Here is a 17,486-nt window from a genome sequence, read left to right as displayed (position 1 = left end):
AGAGGAGAAGGTGAGACATACACACATGCACGCACGCACGCACACACACACACGCACGCACGCACGCACACACACGCACGCACGCACGCACACACACACACACACACACCAATAAAAACTTTCCATTTTGAATATATGACCCCTATTATTATTTAAGATTTTTGTATAGATAACTACTTCAAATTCAGGGAGAAGTAATATAGTTAAATTTACCACAATCATATAGCCCCTTTGAAAGTAATATTGTATTAGTATTTTTGACAAAAATCAATTGGTTACAGAATAATTGGAAAAATTTTGATTGGTGGATCCTGACAATTCCGACTTAAGTATAATTTTTCATTGCGTTCAAAACGTGTATGTACATGCGGCGTCACACGAAGCAGGAAGAAACTTCTTCTGAAAACTGAAGCAGTAACAGAGTGCCCAATCGATAGTGGATCTCAGAAAGTCAAGCATCCCACCAGCCGATATGGCTTTACCGCCTCCCAGATTCGATTACAGACCAATGCCGCCTAGAATGCCGCCGCCGATGAACCCGCTATTTAGCGGTCCCGGGTCGATGAGACAGAGCTTGTCACCGCGACTACAAAACGGTATTCAGCAACCCAATCTACCATTCTTGCGACCCAGAACACGTGGGATAGTACCTGTTATCATGCCGCCTTTGGTACCTTGTGGCGTTAGAATACCACGGCCCTTAATTATACGTCACTATCACAAAAGGATATCGCCACCGCAGATGATATCACCCGTGAGATCTAAATTTGTGGCTGATAATGATAACGGCAAGGGCAAGGCGATGACCAACACGAAGATCAATAAACTTCAAGTAAGTACTCGTATTCACTCCATTAATTATGCTTGCACGTACGCGTAGTTAACTGTTTTTTTATTAAAAGTTATTTTTTTCGTCTTTAAGTTGTGAAATATTTTTTAATTGCAAATAATCTCTAATGAAAGTCTTAAGAATTTAGCATATGATTTGCTGATTATCACTATGTATTTAGAGTATACTATACATAGGCTGGTATTCATAGTCAGATCTTATATTTAAAATCATCTTAAGTACTGTTTTAAGATGTCATGAACCAATCATAGAACCGTATTCGCAGTTATGTGAACCTGGCATCCGACTTTTGAAAAAATAATTTTTTTCTACGTAAAAAGTTAGCATTTTATTTGTAGTTGTTTGTAGTAACAATAATTTCGTTTGTAGTTCCATCTATTAAAAATTACAAAAATTAAAAAAAATGAGTAGCACCCCATTTTGAGATATCTCAAATCTCAAGCGGGTGACGTTTCTAAATCGTTTGTAGTTGTTTGTAGTGATTTTCGTACCGTTCAAAAGTTACAACAATTTAACAAATGCGTAAGAGCCAACTTTGCCATTTTTTGAGATATCTCAAATCTCAAGCGGGTGACGTTTCTAAATCGTTTGTAGTTGTTTGTAGTGATTTTCGTACCGTTCAAAAGTTACAACAATTTAACAAATGCGTAAGAGCCAACTTTGCCATTTTTTGAGATATCTCTTTTTTGAGATATCTCTAATCTGCAAGCGGGTGACGTTTCTAAATCGTTTGTAGTTGTTTGTAGTGATTTTCGTTTCGTTTGTAGTCGAACCGTTCAAAAGTTACAACAATTTAACAAAACGCGGAAGAGCCAACTTTGCCATTTTTTGAGATATCTCAAATCTGCAAGCGGGTGACGTTTCTAAATCGTTTGTAGTTGTTTGTAGTGATTTTCGTACCGTTCAAAAGTTACAACAATTTAACAAACGCGGAAGAGCCAACTTTGCCATTTTTTGAGATATCTCAAATCTGCAAGCGTTTCTAAATCATTTGTAGTTGTTTGTAGTGATTTTCGTTTCGTTTGTTGTCGAATCGTGCAAAAGTTATAACAATTTAACTAATGCGTAAGAACCAAACGGTTCGACTACAAACAAAACGAAAATTACTACAAACAATTACAAACGATTTAGAAACGTCACCCGCTTGCAGATTTGAGATATCTAAAAAAATGGCAAAGTTAGCCCTAAGATGTTTTGTTAAATTGTTGTAACTTTTGAACGGTTCGACTACAAACGAAACGAAAATCACTATAAACAAGTACAAACGATTTAGAAACGTCACCCGCTTGCAGATTTCAGATATCTCAAAAAATGGCAAAGTTGGCCTTTATGCGTTTTGTTAAATTGTTATAACTTTTGAACGGTACGACTACAAACGAAACGAAAATCACTACAAACAACTACAAATGATTTAGAAACGTCACCTGCTTGCAGATTTGAGATATCTCAAAATGGGGTGCTACTCATTTCTTTAAATGTTTGTAATTTTTAATATATGGAACTACAAACGAAATTATTGTTACTACAAACAACTACAAATGATTTAGAAACGTCACCTGCTTGCAGATTTGAGATATCTCAAAATGGGGTGCTACTCATTTCTTTAAATGTTTGTAATTTTTAATATATGGAACTACAAACGAAATTATTGTTACTACAAACAACTACAAATGATTTAGAAACGTCACCTGCTTGCAGATTTGAGATATCTCAAAATGGGGTGCTACTCATTTCTTTAAATGTTTGTAATTTTTAATATATGGAACTACAAACGAAATTATTGTTACTACAAACAACTACAAACAAAATGCTAACTTTTTACGTAGAAAAAAATTATTTTTTCAAAAGTGGGGTGCCAGGTTTACATAGCTCGTATTCGCATCTTAAGACATTACTTAAGACGTCTTGAAATAAGATTCGATTATGAATATCGGTCTTAGATTTATAAAATAGTAAAGATCCTTAATAAGAAGTGACTGATTGGAAATACTTTTAATCCTGATAACGACATTAGCTATTACACTGCTTATTAGACATTATAGATTTTTCAAACCTACTTAATTTAAAACTTTGAGTTTAGTTAAATAGTAACTTATTAATCTTTAGACTGCCGGGAGAGCCACTTTTGTGAGTTTGGGTTAAAATACTACTATTTTTAGTGGTATTTTAAATACTAAATATACTTTCCGGTGTCCACTTTGTGTTTGTTTGCGCTTCGCGCTTGTTTGCACTTACGTTGCCGAAACATATGCACTAATTGTAATGCTCCATTATGCATAACACCCTGCTTTGAAAATTATCATTTGAAAAAAATTGTATCATAATTACGGAAAAAAAGTACATAAAAAATCATAAAATATAAATATAAATATAAAATATAAAAAATATAAATATTGAAAAATATATAAAAAATTAAAAATATAAAAAATAAAAAATTATAAAACAAATAAAAAATACAAAAATTAAACATTAAAAAAATCAAATAAAAAAGACTGCATGAATCTATATGTTTACATTTATTTTTATTGTCAATGTTGCACTTAGGACTCGAAATTTCATAAATATATGCTCAGAATTGGAGTCTGCGATACAAGAAACCCCCAAATATACTATTTTTGAAAAAATAAAAATTTTTTATATTTGATCGTGTTGCCTACCAGCAAAGCTACTTTTGTGGCTCTACATAAATCTTAAAATTCTGCGCCATGAGAATGTGATTAAAAATCCTATAAATATCAACCTTAAAATTGTATTTTCATAGAAATTATAGAGGAGCAAAGAAAAATTTAAAAAGTGATTTTTTCCGAAAACAACTTAACAGATTTTGGTGAAAAAAATATATGTTCTGAACATCAATAAGATTATTAAAGAAAAAAATGAAGAAAAAATTCATTTTTTTCTTTAATAGTCTTATTGATGTTCAGAACATATATTTTTTTTCACCAAAATCTGTTAAGTCGTTTTCGGAAAAAATCACTTTTTAAATTTTTCTTTGCTCCTCCATAATTTCTACGAAAATACAATTTTAAGGTTGATATTTATAAGATTTTTAATCACATTCTCATGGCGCAGAATTTTAAGATTTATGTAGAGCCACAAAAGTAGCTTTGCTGGTAGGCAACACGATCAAATATAAAAAATTTTTATTTTTTCAAAAATAGTATATTTGGGGGTTTCTTGTATCGCAGACTCCAATTCTGAGCATATATTTATGAAATTTCGAGTTCTAAGTGCAACATTGACAATAAAAATAAATGTAAACATATAGATTCATGCAGTCTTTTTTGTTTGATTTTTTTAATGCTTAATTTTTGTATTTTTTGTTTGTTTTATAATTTTTTATATTTTTAATTTTTTATATATTTTTAATAAATACGAGTAAAAAATTATTTTCAATTTAAAAAAAATCTATTTTTTCCAAATTTTTCGTGGAGGTAGTTCATGGCGAAAAATGATGAAAATCATACAAGCTACGCAGCACTACTCTTTCACTACGTAGTACTACTCTTTTACTCTCTCTAGCCGCGAACATCGAAAGTCCTAGTCTAGTTTTGTTGTAGTCTTTTATGTTGTATTCCTGAATTATTTTACGACAAAGTTACAGAAAATTTATATTTTATTTTTATTTGTACATTTATTTTATGTACCTTTCCAAAATGTTAAGCTTTAGTGAAATTATGATTGCTATGACAATACGTGATAATAAAATGAAATAATTGAAAATCTATTTCGTAAAAAAACAGTTAAAAAGCAATTTTGACATTCTATTTATATAAAGTATTTAAATAAGTATCGCGTTAGAAATTAGTCTATAAAAATATGTTTCCATAATTCGCTTCGAGAAAATTTTGAACTTTATATCGGGGTGCTTTTTTTAATGTGAATTCCTTTGCCTCTCACAAAACGGGGTGCTTTTTTTAGGGTGAGTCTTCTCGCCTCTCACAAAATCGGGTATTCTTTATATGAGTCGAGGTTATTTTTTTAATCTTCGTTGCTGTCATTCTCAATTACTGGTATGTAATTATTTTTCTTGAGCACTTCTTTAGTATTTCCATTAGTTTGATAAATATCTAGCATGAGATAAATAATAAATCACTAAATCACAGCAGCATATGAGAACAACAACCAACAGTCCGTTTTCCATTGGCACATTCACATGTGTAATGTGTTAAGTTAGAAATACCATTACTGTTAGGTTCATATCTTAAAAAACATTTATATACTGCGAGAAATATAACGAAATGGAACTTTCAATTTAAGTACATTTGACTGATCTTTAACGTACTCAATTTTTAGTTTATTATCTTTGTCAACCAATTCTGCCAAATATGATATAGCTTGAGCGACTTGGTATAAATCAGTATGAATAAGATTTTTTAATCTTTTTCTATCATTTCTGGGAAATCTAAAATTTTTAAAATGTAACATTTTTAAAAGGTAGCTTTCGACGAAGCTAACCATTTTCTTCTACTTCAGCCAGAAGTGATTTTTTTTTATCTCATAACTCCTACATTATTTATCTCATAACTCCTACAAAAATACAATTTTAAGATCGATATTTGAAGAATTTTTTAGTCACATAGATGCCAATCTATAGGGCTAATCTAGATTTGATATATACGGGGACAATTTTTACATGCTTATTCCCGTAGATCCTTTGTTTAATCAATTGTAAGTATTACTTTATGGATATACAGGGTGTTCCGTAAGTCAAGGTCAATCGCTCGGGAGATGAAAGGGGAACCAAAAACAAGAAAGAAAGTTGATACAAACATAGCTCAAAAAATGCGTTGTTTTCGAGTTATCGCCATTTTTATGTTAAAATTTGAAATTACTTTGCCTTCGAATTTTTTTGTTAAAATTGAAACATAAGATGGTTTTTATAAGTTTCAAAACACAACTAAAGTCAAATAAAAGTTGCGGGCTGCTTTAGCATTACCCAGGATGCACCGCGTGGAGGTACCCAGCTTAGCATCTCTTGGCAGAGATCAGGACCCCACAGTTCGTCACTCCTGTGGTATTTAGTGACTCCAAACCCTCTCTGCCGTGCGTGCGTGCGTGCGTGCGTGCGTAAAAATTATATGAGGTATTCGAAATGACCTTCTTCTGCATGAATGCAGGGTCTAAGCTCTCTCGTTCATGCGTACATCGTAGGAATGATCATGGTGGGAGCGTAGCGTAGACGGGGAATGACAGTTGTCTATGACTATATAAGAGAGGGTTTGGAGTCACTAAATACCACAGGAGTGGCGAACTGTGGGGTCCTGATCTCTGCCAAAAAATGCTAAGCGGGCTATACCTCCACGCGGTGCATCCTGGGTAGTGCTGAAGCAACCCGCAACTTTTATTTATTTACTTTAGTTGTGTTTTGAAACTCATAAAAACCATCTTATGTTTCAATTTTGACAAAAAAATTCGAAGGCGATTTCAAATTTTAACATAAAAATAGCGATAACTCGAAAACAATTCAATTCATTCACAAACAAACAGCATTTTTTTACCTATGTATCAACTTTCTTGTTTTTGATTCTCCATTCATCTCCCGAGCGATTGACCTTGACTTACGAAACACCCTGTATAATTTTATTTTAATGTTTTTGCAAGAATTTTTAGCATACATTTTTTCGCTTCTGACATCATTAAAAAGAGCTAGACATTGCGAGGAGCCAGGAGCCTTAATAAAATTCAAAATTTTGAAAGTTATTTTAGCAAGAAATAGCGAAGAACTATGTTAAGATTGACATCAACGTGATGTCAATTGTAACAGTGTAGGATGTCAATTGTGATATCTATTTTAACTCTCATCAGTCACATTGACCTGCAAAATTTTAACTTTTTTTGCGTTCTAGGAAACAAAAGTCATTTTTTATGTAATTTTGCTCACAGAATTCGAATCTGGCCACAGAATTACTCTATCACGTCAGATTTTTTAAATAAATGGGTTAAAATAGTAAAAACCAGCGATTTTAACGATATTTATCTCATTATTAGCAATATTTTTGTTAAAAATATTACAATGCATTTTAAAATGTACTGGTTTTTATGTTGAGTCTTGACCATAGAAGGAGGAGGGCATACTAGGTGGCGGCGGGACGCCGTGCGTTCGAGATCTGCGTATCTTTTTGTTCCAAAGAGAGAAAAATATCAAGAGCGCGGTTCTGCTAAGCCGGGACTCGAACCCGAGTCTTTCGCTTGCCGGGCTACTGCTCTAAACCACTGAGCTACCTAACGCTCCACGCTCACGACACTCTCATCTTCCTAGATAACGCTCAGAGATGTCGTTCGGAAGCAACATCTCTAGACTGGTTTTTATCTTGAAAATGAATTTTGGCCTTCAACCGTACAATTTCTTTTGTTGAGATATTCCATTTCAAATGTATATGTGCGCTGCGTACACAAAACAAGGAAGATTTGGAGTTGTGAAATACTATGGAGTTGATGAATGACGGCACTCTTATCTTTTTGAGATACACATACACATACCATAAGAAGGGTTACAGAAATTAAAATCTATTATTTTAAAATGATGCATTGTAATGCGCTATAAATTCTCTACATTCGAAATGGAATATCTTAACAAAAAAAAATTATATGAAAACTAATATTAATTTTCAAAATAAAAATCAGTATTTTGAGATGTCAATATAGTATTTTTAAGAAAAAAAGATAAAACTCTAAATTAGGAGACACTTCGTCAATGACATTGACCTTCACTTATCTTGTCAGGAATATGTCCTTGAGTAACATTTAAAAAGTTTTAGGTGGCAATCTCTTCATTAAAACCTTATGAACAAAAGAAGTTTAAAAAATGCGGTATAAATTTTCGACACTTTATGTCGATTAATGTGACGGTCTTTCTTCACTGGTACCGGATTCTTTCGTCAAATCGGTTCAGGTTCGTTGGGAGGCTTAATTGAACATTGGACGTAGTGTTTGTCTCTAATATGTCGTATATTTAAAAATGTACGTTTAATATTTACAAATGTACGTTTAAACGTGCGACACGGTTTGCACAGAGTCACAATAAGTACAATCTATACATATTAGTATTTGCGATGCTGTTGGTATTAGTTGTTCGTGTACGTCGATGTAGAAAATCTGTTTGGTCGCGTGCCATTTCTTGCGAGGCTGTGCTCGGTGCGGCGCGGGGCTTGTTGTGTCGCGTTTTTCTATTCGGCTCTTTTAATGTTTACAATCAAAAGATCAAAACGGTCGTGAACGCTGTTCAGCTTAGCCGTTGCTTCGTTCACGTGGCCTTATTGCGGCGTTTGTTGGTAATGCGATTTATTCGTATGGTCGTCGACCAGTGCTCCTCGGTGAAGGGATCGACGCGAGGTTGGCAGAGCGATACTCGCAATGGTTGCGGTCGCGTAGCTGCGAGTTCTCAACGGTGTACCCCGATCTTATATCTATGATATACCAGGTCTGTAAATATGAAACCGGAATTTGCCCACAGATAGCCTTAGCTGTCAATGTAGTTACCGTCAAACCGCGTCATTGGCGCCATTTCCTTGTTCACATCTCTGACAAAGATTTTCAACTCACAACAATACAAGTTTCATACAACAGCATAGTTTGTAATAGCGTTGAACATGTCGAATTTTGTGCCTGGAAACTACGATTTGCGGACAGCATTGATTTTCTGTTACCATTTGAAGAAAACTGCTGCAGAATCGCATCGAATGGTTGTCGAAGCTTACGGTGAGCATGTTCTTGGTAAATCACAGTGCTTTGAGTGGTTTAAAAAATTCAAAAGTGGCGATTTTGACGTGAGAAACGAAGAACGTGGAAGACCACCGAAAAAGTTTGAAGACAGCGAATTGCAAGCATTGTTGGATGAGGATGACACTCAAACGCAACAACAACTCGCGGATCAATTAAATGTGACACGAGAAGCCGTCTCCATACGTTTGAAAGCCATGGGAAAGATCCAGAAGATGGGAAAATGGGTTCCACATGAACTGAATGAAAGACAGCAGGAAAACCGAAAAACCACTTGCGAAATGCTGCTCGCCAGGTACAAAAGAAAGTCATTTCTCCATCGAATTGTGACTGGCGATGAAAAGTGGATATATTTTGAGAATCCTAAGCGTAAAAGATCATGGGTAACTCCAGGCGAACCATCGACATCGACTGTAAGGCCAAATCGCTATGGATGGAAGACAATGCTCTGTGTTTGGTGGGATCAGAAGGGTATGATCTATTATGAGTTGCTAAAACCTGACCAAACCGTTAATAGTGAACGCTACCGACAACGAATGATCGATTTGAATCAAGCTTTGAATCAAGCGTGAAAAACAACCAGAATATAAAAAAAGGCAACACAAAGTGATTTTGCTTCATGATAATGCACCATCACACACAGCAAAACTGGTCAAGGAAACGATTGAGGCGTTTAGTTCGGAAATACTTTCGCATGCGGCTTACTCACCAGACTTGGCTCCGTCCGATTACTATTTATTTGCATCGATGGGACACGCACTTGCTAAGCAGCGCTTCACTTCTTACGAAAATGTACGAAAATGGCTCGATGACTGGTTTGCCTCAAAAGAGCAACAGTTTTTTTGGCGTGGCATCCACAAATTGTCAGACAGGGAAAAATGTATAGCTAGCGATGGACAATACTTCGAATAAAATATTTTTTATCATTTTCATACAATAAACGTGTATTTTTTATACAAAAATTCCGGTTTCATATTTACATACCTGGTAGCAGTTTCGAGGACGCGTATCTGCGACCTCGGCGGATGTATCTCGATCGTGGATCCACGATATAAAGATGCTTTGGAGATTGCTGCGTATCTGCTGCAATTGCTCGGATTACTACGGACTGTCGAGTCAAGCTCTGCTCGTCTGATGGTCGCGGTGAATTGGCGAGCGTGAGAGTGTCTTGTCGTTCGCTGGCGACGCCTTTTATTTGGCTTTCTACGGTTTCCGAATGTTTTCGCGGATGTTCGAGTGTTTTCGTTTTCTGCTTTTTTCTCTCTGCGCGTATTCCTTTTACATTTAATTTCTTGCTTCTGATAGCGATTTAGCGCGGCGCGTGGTGCTCTAGCGCAGATTATTACATATTTATAACAAATACAGTCGTATAACACAAACACAAACAAAAACACTTTGTTTACTTTCAGTAATTCTTTTTAATATTATCGTGACGGTCACTAATGATATATTATGTATTTATTTATTATTAATTTTGAACTATTTATAACGACGATGTTATATTCATTGTTTGTTAAAAAGTTATTAACTCTTAGCTGGCACACTTCACCATAATCACATAGCTGGCATACTGGGCCGTTTGAGACCCCAACCATTAAAATGCTTGTTGCGTAGAAACATAGTTGCTATTGATTTTTTTCACTTGAAAAAATTCCAAAATAGTTTCCAAATATCGATTTAAAAGATGTCATAGGTTATTTTAATAAAATGTAGTATTGAGTATGAAAAGAAATTCGAGAACTTAAAAAGAAATGGAAAAATGACTATTTTCATTAAAACTTATAATTCTTCCATTTTTTCATATTAAGAACTAAAAATTTAACTTGACACTCTTGAGATATAACACTTTAAGGAAAAAAATAGTTTGATAGTGACCGTTTCAAGAAAGGTATTTATTTGGAAAGTTGAAAAGACGAACTTCAGCCAAAAAAGTACTACTAAAAAAGTACTACTTAAAAAGTACTACTTATTTTTTCAAAGTATACTTGTTTATTAGATGTGAGTAAATTTTACTTGATTAATGTACAAAAATTATTCGCACGATCTTCCTCGAGTATCTGCAGGCGTATGGGCCGAAGCCATAACTGATATACCATCTAATAAAACCGGAATAATATGATACACTCTTGAAAAAAAAATTAAATGCCGTACAACATTATGCACTTACTTTTTTCTACACTCTGATGACAAACACCAATGAGAGAAAAATTCAGAAAAAAATTATTTAAATAATTATATCTGGCACACTGGGGTCTCTGATGGCATCACTCCGTTTCACTCGAATACCAGCTAGACTGACGCTTTTAGAATTACGCTAATCCAAGAGAAAGAGGGAGGAGGGCATACTAAGTGGCGGCGGGACGCCGTGCGTTCGAGATCTGCGTATCTTTTCGTTCCAGAGAGAGAAAAATATCGAGAGCGCGGCTCTGCTAGGCCGGGACTTAAACCCGGGTCTTTAGATTTCTTGCCGGGCGACTGCTCTAAACCACTGAGCTACCTGACGCTCCACGCTCACGACACTCTCCTCTTCCTAGATAACGCTCAGAGATGCCGTTCGGAAGCGACTTTAAGTAATCCAAGAGAAAGAGGGTCCCTTCAACAAACAATAGATGATAGCACAAGCATTTTCGTACTATAGGGGGCAGTAAATTGGAGCTGAATTAAGAGGTTACCCCACTTTGAAACCTTCAAAAAATCGAAATTTTTTTGCTTAAATTGATAGTTTAGTCTTAGAAATCTATATTTTTTATCTAATACTGAAATTTCAAATAATAATGAAGATACAGTCGGTTACGTCGAGCGGAGCACCGCTCAGCGTGAAATCGTAACATCCGCGCCGCCGGCAAATTATTCCGTTTTTGACCTGAACATTTCAGTCATTATTTGATATTGTAGTTATGTATATTTACTGTAGATGGCGTTGGCACGTAATGTAATTCTAGGTTATCTTCGTTTTCTTCGAAAATCAGTGTGTCCATGTGTTTGAAACAGAACGGAGAGAGTTTGTGTTTTTGAGTACGTTTCACAGTAATTTCCCGGACATGAATGAAAAAAAAGTGTATAGTGTTTATTGAAGATTATGGAAGTTATGAATTTGACCATAGGAACGAGATCCTATAATTTTGCAAAATCAGTTGACGAAAAGCGAATCAAAATCGCAGAGCAGAGGTTCTTGGACGCTGCGAAGGAAAATTATTTTGACAGCAAAACGAGAAGGATTCTCTAGATGTAGAAAATTTACTCTATGGCCCCCGTATTGCTGATTAAAGGTAAAACCCCCAAATTATCATCTTATAAATAAAAAAATCTTGAAACTTTAATCGCGCTTTTCTCAACACGATGTTTTCAAAAATGGTGGACACTAGAACTACCACAAAATTTAACCAAATGCTTTCAAGTTTTACTCAGTTATTGTCAATTGTATTATCTAAAGAAATATCTGTGATTTTTGCGATAACTTATATATTTTTTTATAATCTATACATTTATATATAATTTTTACATGAAAATTGAATTTTTTTTTTCACGTATGCATTATTTTCACATTTATCAATATTTTTTCATTCCAACAAGTACTTTTATAGCAAATTTAATGTGGATAAAGAATAATTAATCAAATTTTGATTACTTGCTGTAAAGCCGTTCTGCTGTCCATCGTGGATGCCTTCATTGCGTACAGGGTTCCCAAAGACATGTTGTAGTGCCACCATTTTGTGTGACAGAGAAAAATTTTGTACACATTTTTTACACACCAAAATAAGAGTAATAAATAGATATCAAAATATGTTTTGTATCATGTTTTTTAGTAATCAATTTCCAAAGTAAATGAAATATTTGAGGTCTCCACAGTTGGGTAACCCCTTAAGTTGGGGCTTTTGGTAGCCCAGAGTGTCAGCTCAGAGTTAAAACATTTTTTTATAAATGGAAAATTATATAGCTTAATAAAAATTTAATTTAATTTAATCTTTAATCTAATTATATAAGGTGTAGTAAAAAGAAATCCTTATTTTTCCAATAGATGGCTTTAGTAATGTGTATCTCGCGTTGTATAAGTGCGATCGGTTTACGCTAGATGGCGTTAGAAAGATAGGATTTCGTACTAAAAAAAACTTCTCAGACAGTTTTGTGATTGTTTGACTCAGTATTATTTGAGCGCGCGTCAAAGATGGACACCAGCAAAGAGAAAATACGCCATATTTTACAGTTTTTCTTCGATAAAGGCGAAAACGCAAGCCAGGCGGCTGAAAATGTGAATAGTGTTCATGGACCTGATACTGTAACAGCCAATCACGCGCAATTTCGGTTTCGTCGATTCCGTTCCGGTAATTTTGATGTCAAAGATGCACCACGCTCTGGAAGGCCATTTGTCGAAAATGTCGGTAAAATAATGGAAATCGTCGAGTCCGACCGTAAGCACTGTTTTGATTGCTCAGGAGCTAAACATTGCACAAAAAAACCGTTTGGAACCACTTGAATAAGGCTGGATACAAAAAGAAGCTCGATGTATGGGTGCCACACGAGTTAACGCAAAAAAACCTCATGGACCGAATTTCCATCTGCGAATCGCTGCTGAATCGCAACAAAATCGACCCATTTCTGCAGCGGATGGTGACTGGTGATGAAAAGTGGGTCACTTACGACAACGTCAAGCGAAAACGGTCGTGGTCGAAACGCGGTGAGCCGGCGCAAACGGTGGCCAAGCCAGGATTGACGGTCAGGAAGGCTTTGCTGTGTGTTTGGTGGGATTGGCAGGGAATCATCCACTATGAGCTGCTCCCCTACGGCCAAACTCTTAATTCGGACCTGTACTGTCAATAATTGGACTCTGAAGGAATCAATCGCCTAGAAGCGGCCAGCTTTGGCCAATAGGAGAGGAATTGTGTTCCATCAGGACAACGCCAGGCCACACACATCGATAGTGACTCGCCAGAAGCTCCGGGAGCTTGGTTGGGAGGTTCTTATGCATCCACCTTATAGTCCGGACCTGGCACCAAGTGATTACCACCTGTTCCTGTCTATGGCGAATGATTTTGCTGGTGAAAAATTCGCCTCAAGAGAAGCTTGTGAAAATCGACTGTCCCAGTTTTTTGCCAATAGGGACAAGGGTTTCTATGAGAGAGGCATAATAGAATTACCTTCAAAATGGCAACAAGTTATCGAACAAAACGGTGCATGTGACTTAAATCGGATCATTCTAACTGTGCTAAATAAAGCCTTCAATTTAATGCAAAAATAATTTAATTAAATCTATTTAATAGCCGTACCAGTTTTGACCTTGGTTGGCGTCGTGAAGGTCAGGTCAAGATCACGTCGATTTTTTAAAATGGAAATCTCCATTTTTTATTATATATTCTCTCGTAGCTTACTTCGAGAGTTTTTCAAAACACTATAATAAATTTATTTTTCTTTAAGTACTTTTCAAGTTATGTCTTGAAATTTACAGTACTGACAACATTACCCAATGTGTACGACGCGGAGGTTGCTCAGTCTTATCTCTTTTGTACTTTGCGTGGTTACGTAAGTGCGTGCATATGTATTGTTTTTAAAACTCCTATAAACGCAATGTAATTTCCTTGATGAGCTGCAAATTTTTGTTATTTGCTCTATTATATTCTATTCGAGGCAAGGAGACTCGCGTAAATCAAGCACCCCAAACGTGAAAGGCAAGGGAACTCACGTAAATCGAGTATTCCAAAACGTGAAAGCCCAGCCACGTCCACGTCGTTCATTCTAGGTAATGTTACGCACGGAGAAATGTCGGTGATAGTATAAATTTCTAGTCTTATAACTCGTAAAGTACTTTAAGAAAAATAACTTTATTATAGTGTTTTGAAAAGCTGTCGAGATAAGCTATGAGAATATGCAATAAAAATTGGGATTTTTATTTAACAAAATCGATGTGACCTTGATCTGATCTTGACGATGCCACCCAAGATCAAAACTGATAGGGCTATTAAATAGATCTTCTGAAACCTTACAACTTTTGTCTGAAACATTTTCCTAAAAAATGCTTTTTTTCGAAATATTCGACCATTTCCACAATTTTGGCACACCCTGTATACATATTTACAATCAGAAAACTACAGTCAAAATAGTCAACTTTTCTTGTTAATAACTTTTTAATAAACAAAGACCGCTGCCTTAAACCTATAGAACGTTACTCAGGAGGATATCTATTAGATATGTGAAGGTCAAGATCATCGGCGAGGTGTCCCCTAATTTAGAGTTTTACCGAAAAGAATTATTTTGTTACTAATAATAAGATAAATATGGTCAATCGCGGATATCATTTTTGGATATTTTAATCCTTTTATTTCGAAAATTTGATGTGATAAGGTAATTCTGCAGCCAAATTCAGATTCAGATACGAGAAAAATTGCATGAGAAACGACTTGCTTTCCAAAACGCAGGGCCATGCGCAGCTGTTATTCAAAAAACAAGTAATGGACTGCGTTTTCCTCGTGCGTGCTGATTGGCCAGTGGACTACCGCTCGGTAGAAATCTTTTATCGTTAATATCTCAAAATTTTACGTGGTTGTTTAAAAAAAGATACCGATTCCATTATTCACGCCGACCTATTCTAGCTATATATTAGCTCTGGTACGAATTAGATACCCTACATATATTAGAGTAAAATATTATATTTTATCGACATTTTTTAAATATTTTACATTGTTAATATTTTCACTTATTTCAAATAATTTTATTAAATAAAATAATTTTTAGACTCATCTGCAGTCAGATAACAAAAAACTACATCATCCAAAAGATAAAAATGATGTTGGTTTCGAAGACAATACGTCATATTATTGCGGGATATGTGACAGAGATTTTTCGTCTGAGGACGCTTTGACTGAACATAAAAGTACACACAAACTTTGTGGTATTGACGGATGTACGTTTTCGGCACATCCTCTGCTTGTTGAGAAACATATTAGTATGCAACATAGTACTGGTTTATATGCGAGAATGAAAGATTTGTCAGGAAAGGATGGTATAAAAAGGTGGACAGAAGAACGGAAAAAGTAAGTCTTATATCTTTAATATTGCTTTAATATTAACAATAATTATATTCATATTGAATATTTGTATTTTTTGTGAATATCTATATTTAATATAATATTGAATATATAATATAATATTGAATATATCTGTATTCTTGTGTATGTAGTTTCAACATTTTAGTTAGACAAAAAAAACTAAAACTAAGTTGTTTTTGTTCAAAGAATTCAAAAAAATATTTTTTCATAGGCATTTCTATGAAAAATTTTTAAATTAACCCCCGTTTCACCCACGCAACAGAAGTTGGGAGACCAACCTCCGTTCCAGTTTGAAGGCCCTTCAGATCCATATAATTCAAGACTTAAACCATTAAAATCGATGAAATAGATTCCAAGATATTGAGTTGTTAAATGTTATGTGGGTCACTCTGTATAAAGGAAGAAAGTCAATAAGGCCGTTTTCGTGCCATTTCCATTAAATAATTTTTTTTTATTGTATGATCATTAGAAATGTTAAAAATAATCATTAGATAAAAAAATGCTCGATCTATAAACAATTAATTATTAATCTAGTTATATGGTATCTAAGCCATTTTCATGACTAATAACCCTGGCGGAAAAATTTCAACGAAAAACTACGAAAAGTCTACGAAACACAAAGAATTGCTACCGAAAAATACAAAAAACTATTGAGATTGGAACAAGATCTTAGGATTTCTTACAAGGGGAGCTTTCAGCTAGCGAACCGATTTTGCTGAACTTTTACAGAAATCTAGTACTAGTGTGGTAGTAACAAATGCTATTCGGAGAAGATGTGCCTCTCAAACATTTATGAGATATCGCTATTTGAAGTTTAGTCTTTTCCATTAGTGCTGTCGTAAGAAGAGAGTGATCAAGTAGCTGCGGTAACGCAGCAGACTAAACCTCGCGGTTTGAGTCGGGAGGTTGCGTGTTCGCGTCCTAATGAGTCCATGTTTTTTTTCTGTTATTGCATTTGTTTTAATGTATATCTATCTTTTTGTACACCTTTGCATAAGTAAAACATTACAAATATTTATAACTTATCTCTCTATATCATGTAAATATATCGATATCTACGCACACAAACAGAAATACACACATACATATACGTATGTAGTCGAAAATGAACAAGCTGCAAACGAGCGTGACTCATAAACATCGAAAATCAGCTGTTTATTAGCTGATAAAAACTGATGTTATGAGGTATCACAGTGGAGACATGTATACTTCTCTTTTGTTTTTGCATACAATTGCGACCAATAGTTTTGCTTACATTTGTCATATTAGCACTGATCATTTTTATTTATGCCAAAATTTAAAAACAAAGTCTGATTATACAAAGAATTTGTCTACGTATTTATATATTACACACACGCACACACACACACACACGTACATATTTTTTTCTCTAACAGTAAAAAAAACTTGGACACAACGGGACGTGAACACGCAACCTCCCGATTCGAACCGCGAGGCTTAGTCTGCTGCGCTACCGCAGCTACTTGATCGCCCTCTTGTTACGGCACTAATGGAAAAGACTAAACTTCAAATAGCGATTTCTCATAAATGCTTGAGAGGCGCATCTTCTCCGAATAGTATTTGTTACTACTACACCAGTACTATATTTCTGTAAAAGTTCAGCAAAAATGGTGACTCGCTAGCTGAAAACTTCCTTTATTAGATGTTTTCGTCTAAATTTGTAAGAAATTGCAGCTTGCCGTTAAAAATAACAGTTTGTCGTAAATTAGCATCCCGTAAATTATTGTACTTTTTCGTTGTGTATTCCTAAAAATAAGAACCCAGACAGCATAAAATATTTATATATAAAAATATTTATAAGATATATTTGAATATTATATATATATATATATATATATATATATATATATATA

The 17,486-nt window shown here is 34.8% G+C and overlaps 1 protein-coding gene across 5 annotated transcripts in view; it reads left to right on the top strand.

Annotated features, from left to right (window-relative positions):
* Positions 1-17,486, top strand: part of LOC116851842 (nuclear fragile X mental retardation-interacting protein 1) — an 87,185-nt gene that overhangs the window by 4,786 nt on the left and 64,913 nt on the right. For all 5 annotated transcript variants that reach the window (XR_004379654.1, XM_032831680.1, XM_032831679.1 and 2 more), the window contains exons 2-3: positions 282-832; positions 15,299-15,597. Coding sequence is in view for 4 of the 5 variants with exons in the window: in XM_032831680.1 (XP_032687571.1) it covers positions 473-832; positions 15,299-15,597 (659 nt within the window). In the remaining variant the exon portion in view is untranslated. The remainder of the gene's footprint in view (positions 1-281; positions 833-15,298; positions 15,598-17,486) is intronic.

This window comes from Odontomachus brunneus, unplaced genomic scaffold (assembly GCF_010583005.1).
Source record: "Odontomachus brunneus isolate Ranch 3 - 2012 unplaced genomic scaffold, Obru_v1 Obru_scaffold_194, whole genome shotgun sequence".
In the NCBI taxonomy this organism is placed as follows: Eukaryota; Metazoa; Arthropoda; class Insecta; order Hymenoptera; family Formicidae; genus Odontomachus; species Odontomachus brunneus.
The sequence above is the reverse complement of the archived record's forward strand: the minus strand, read 5'-3'. Positions and strand labels throughout refer to the sequence as shown.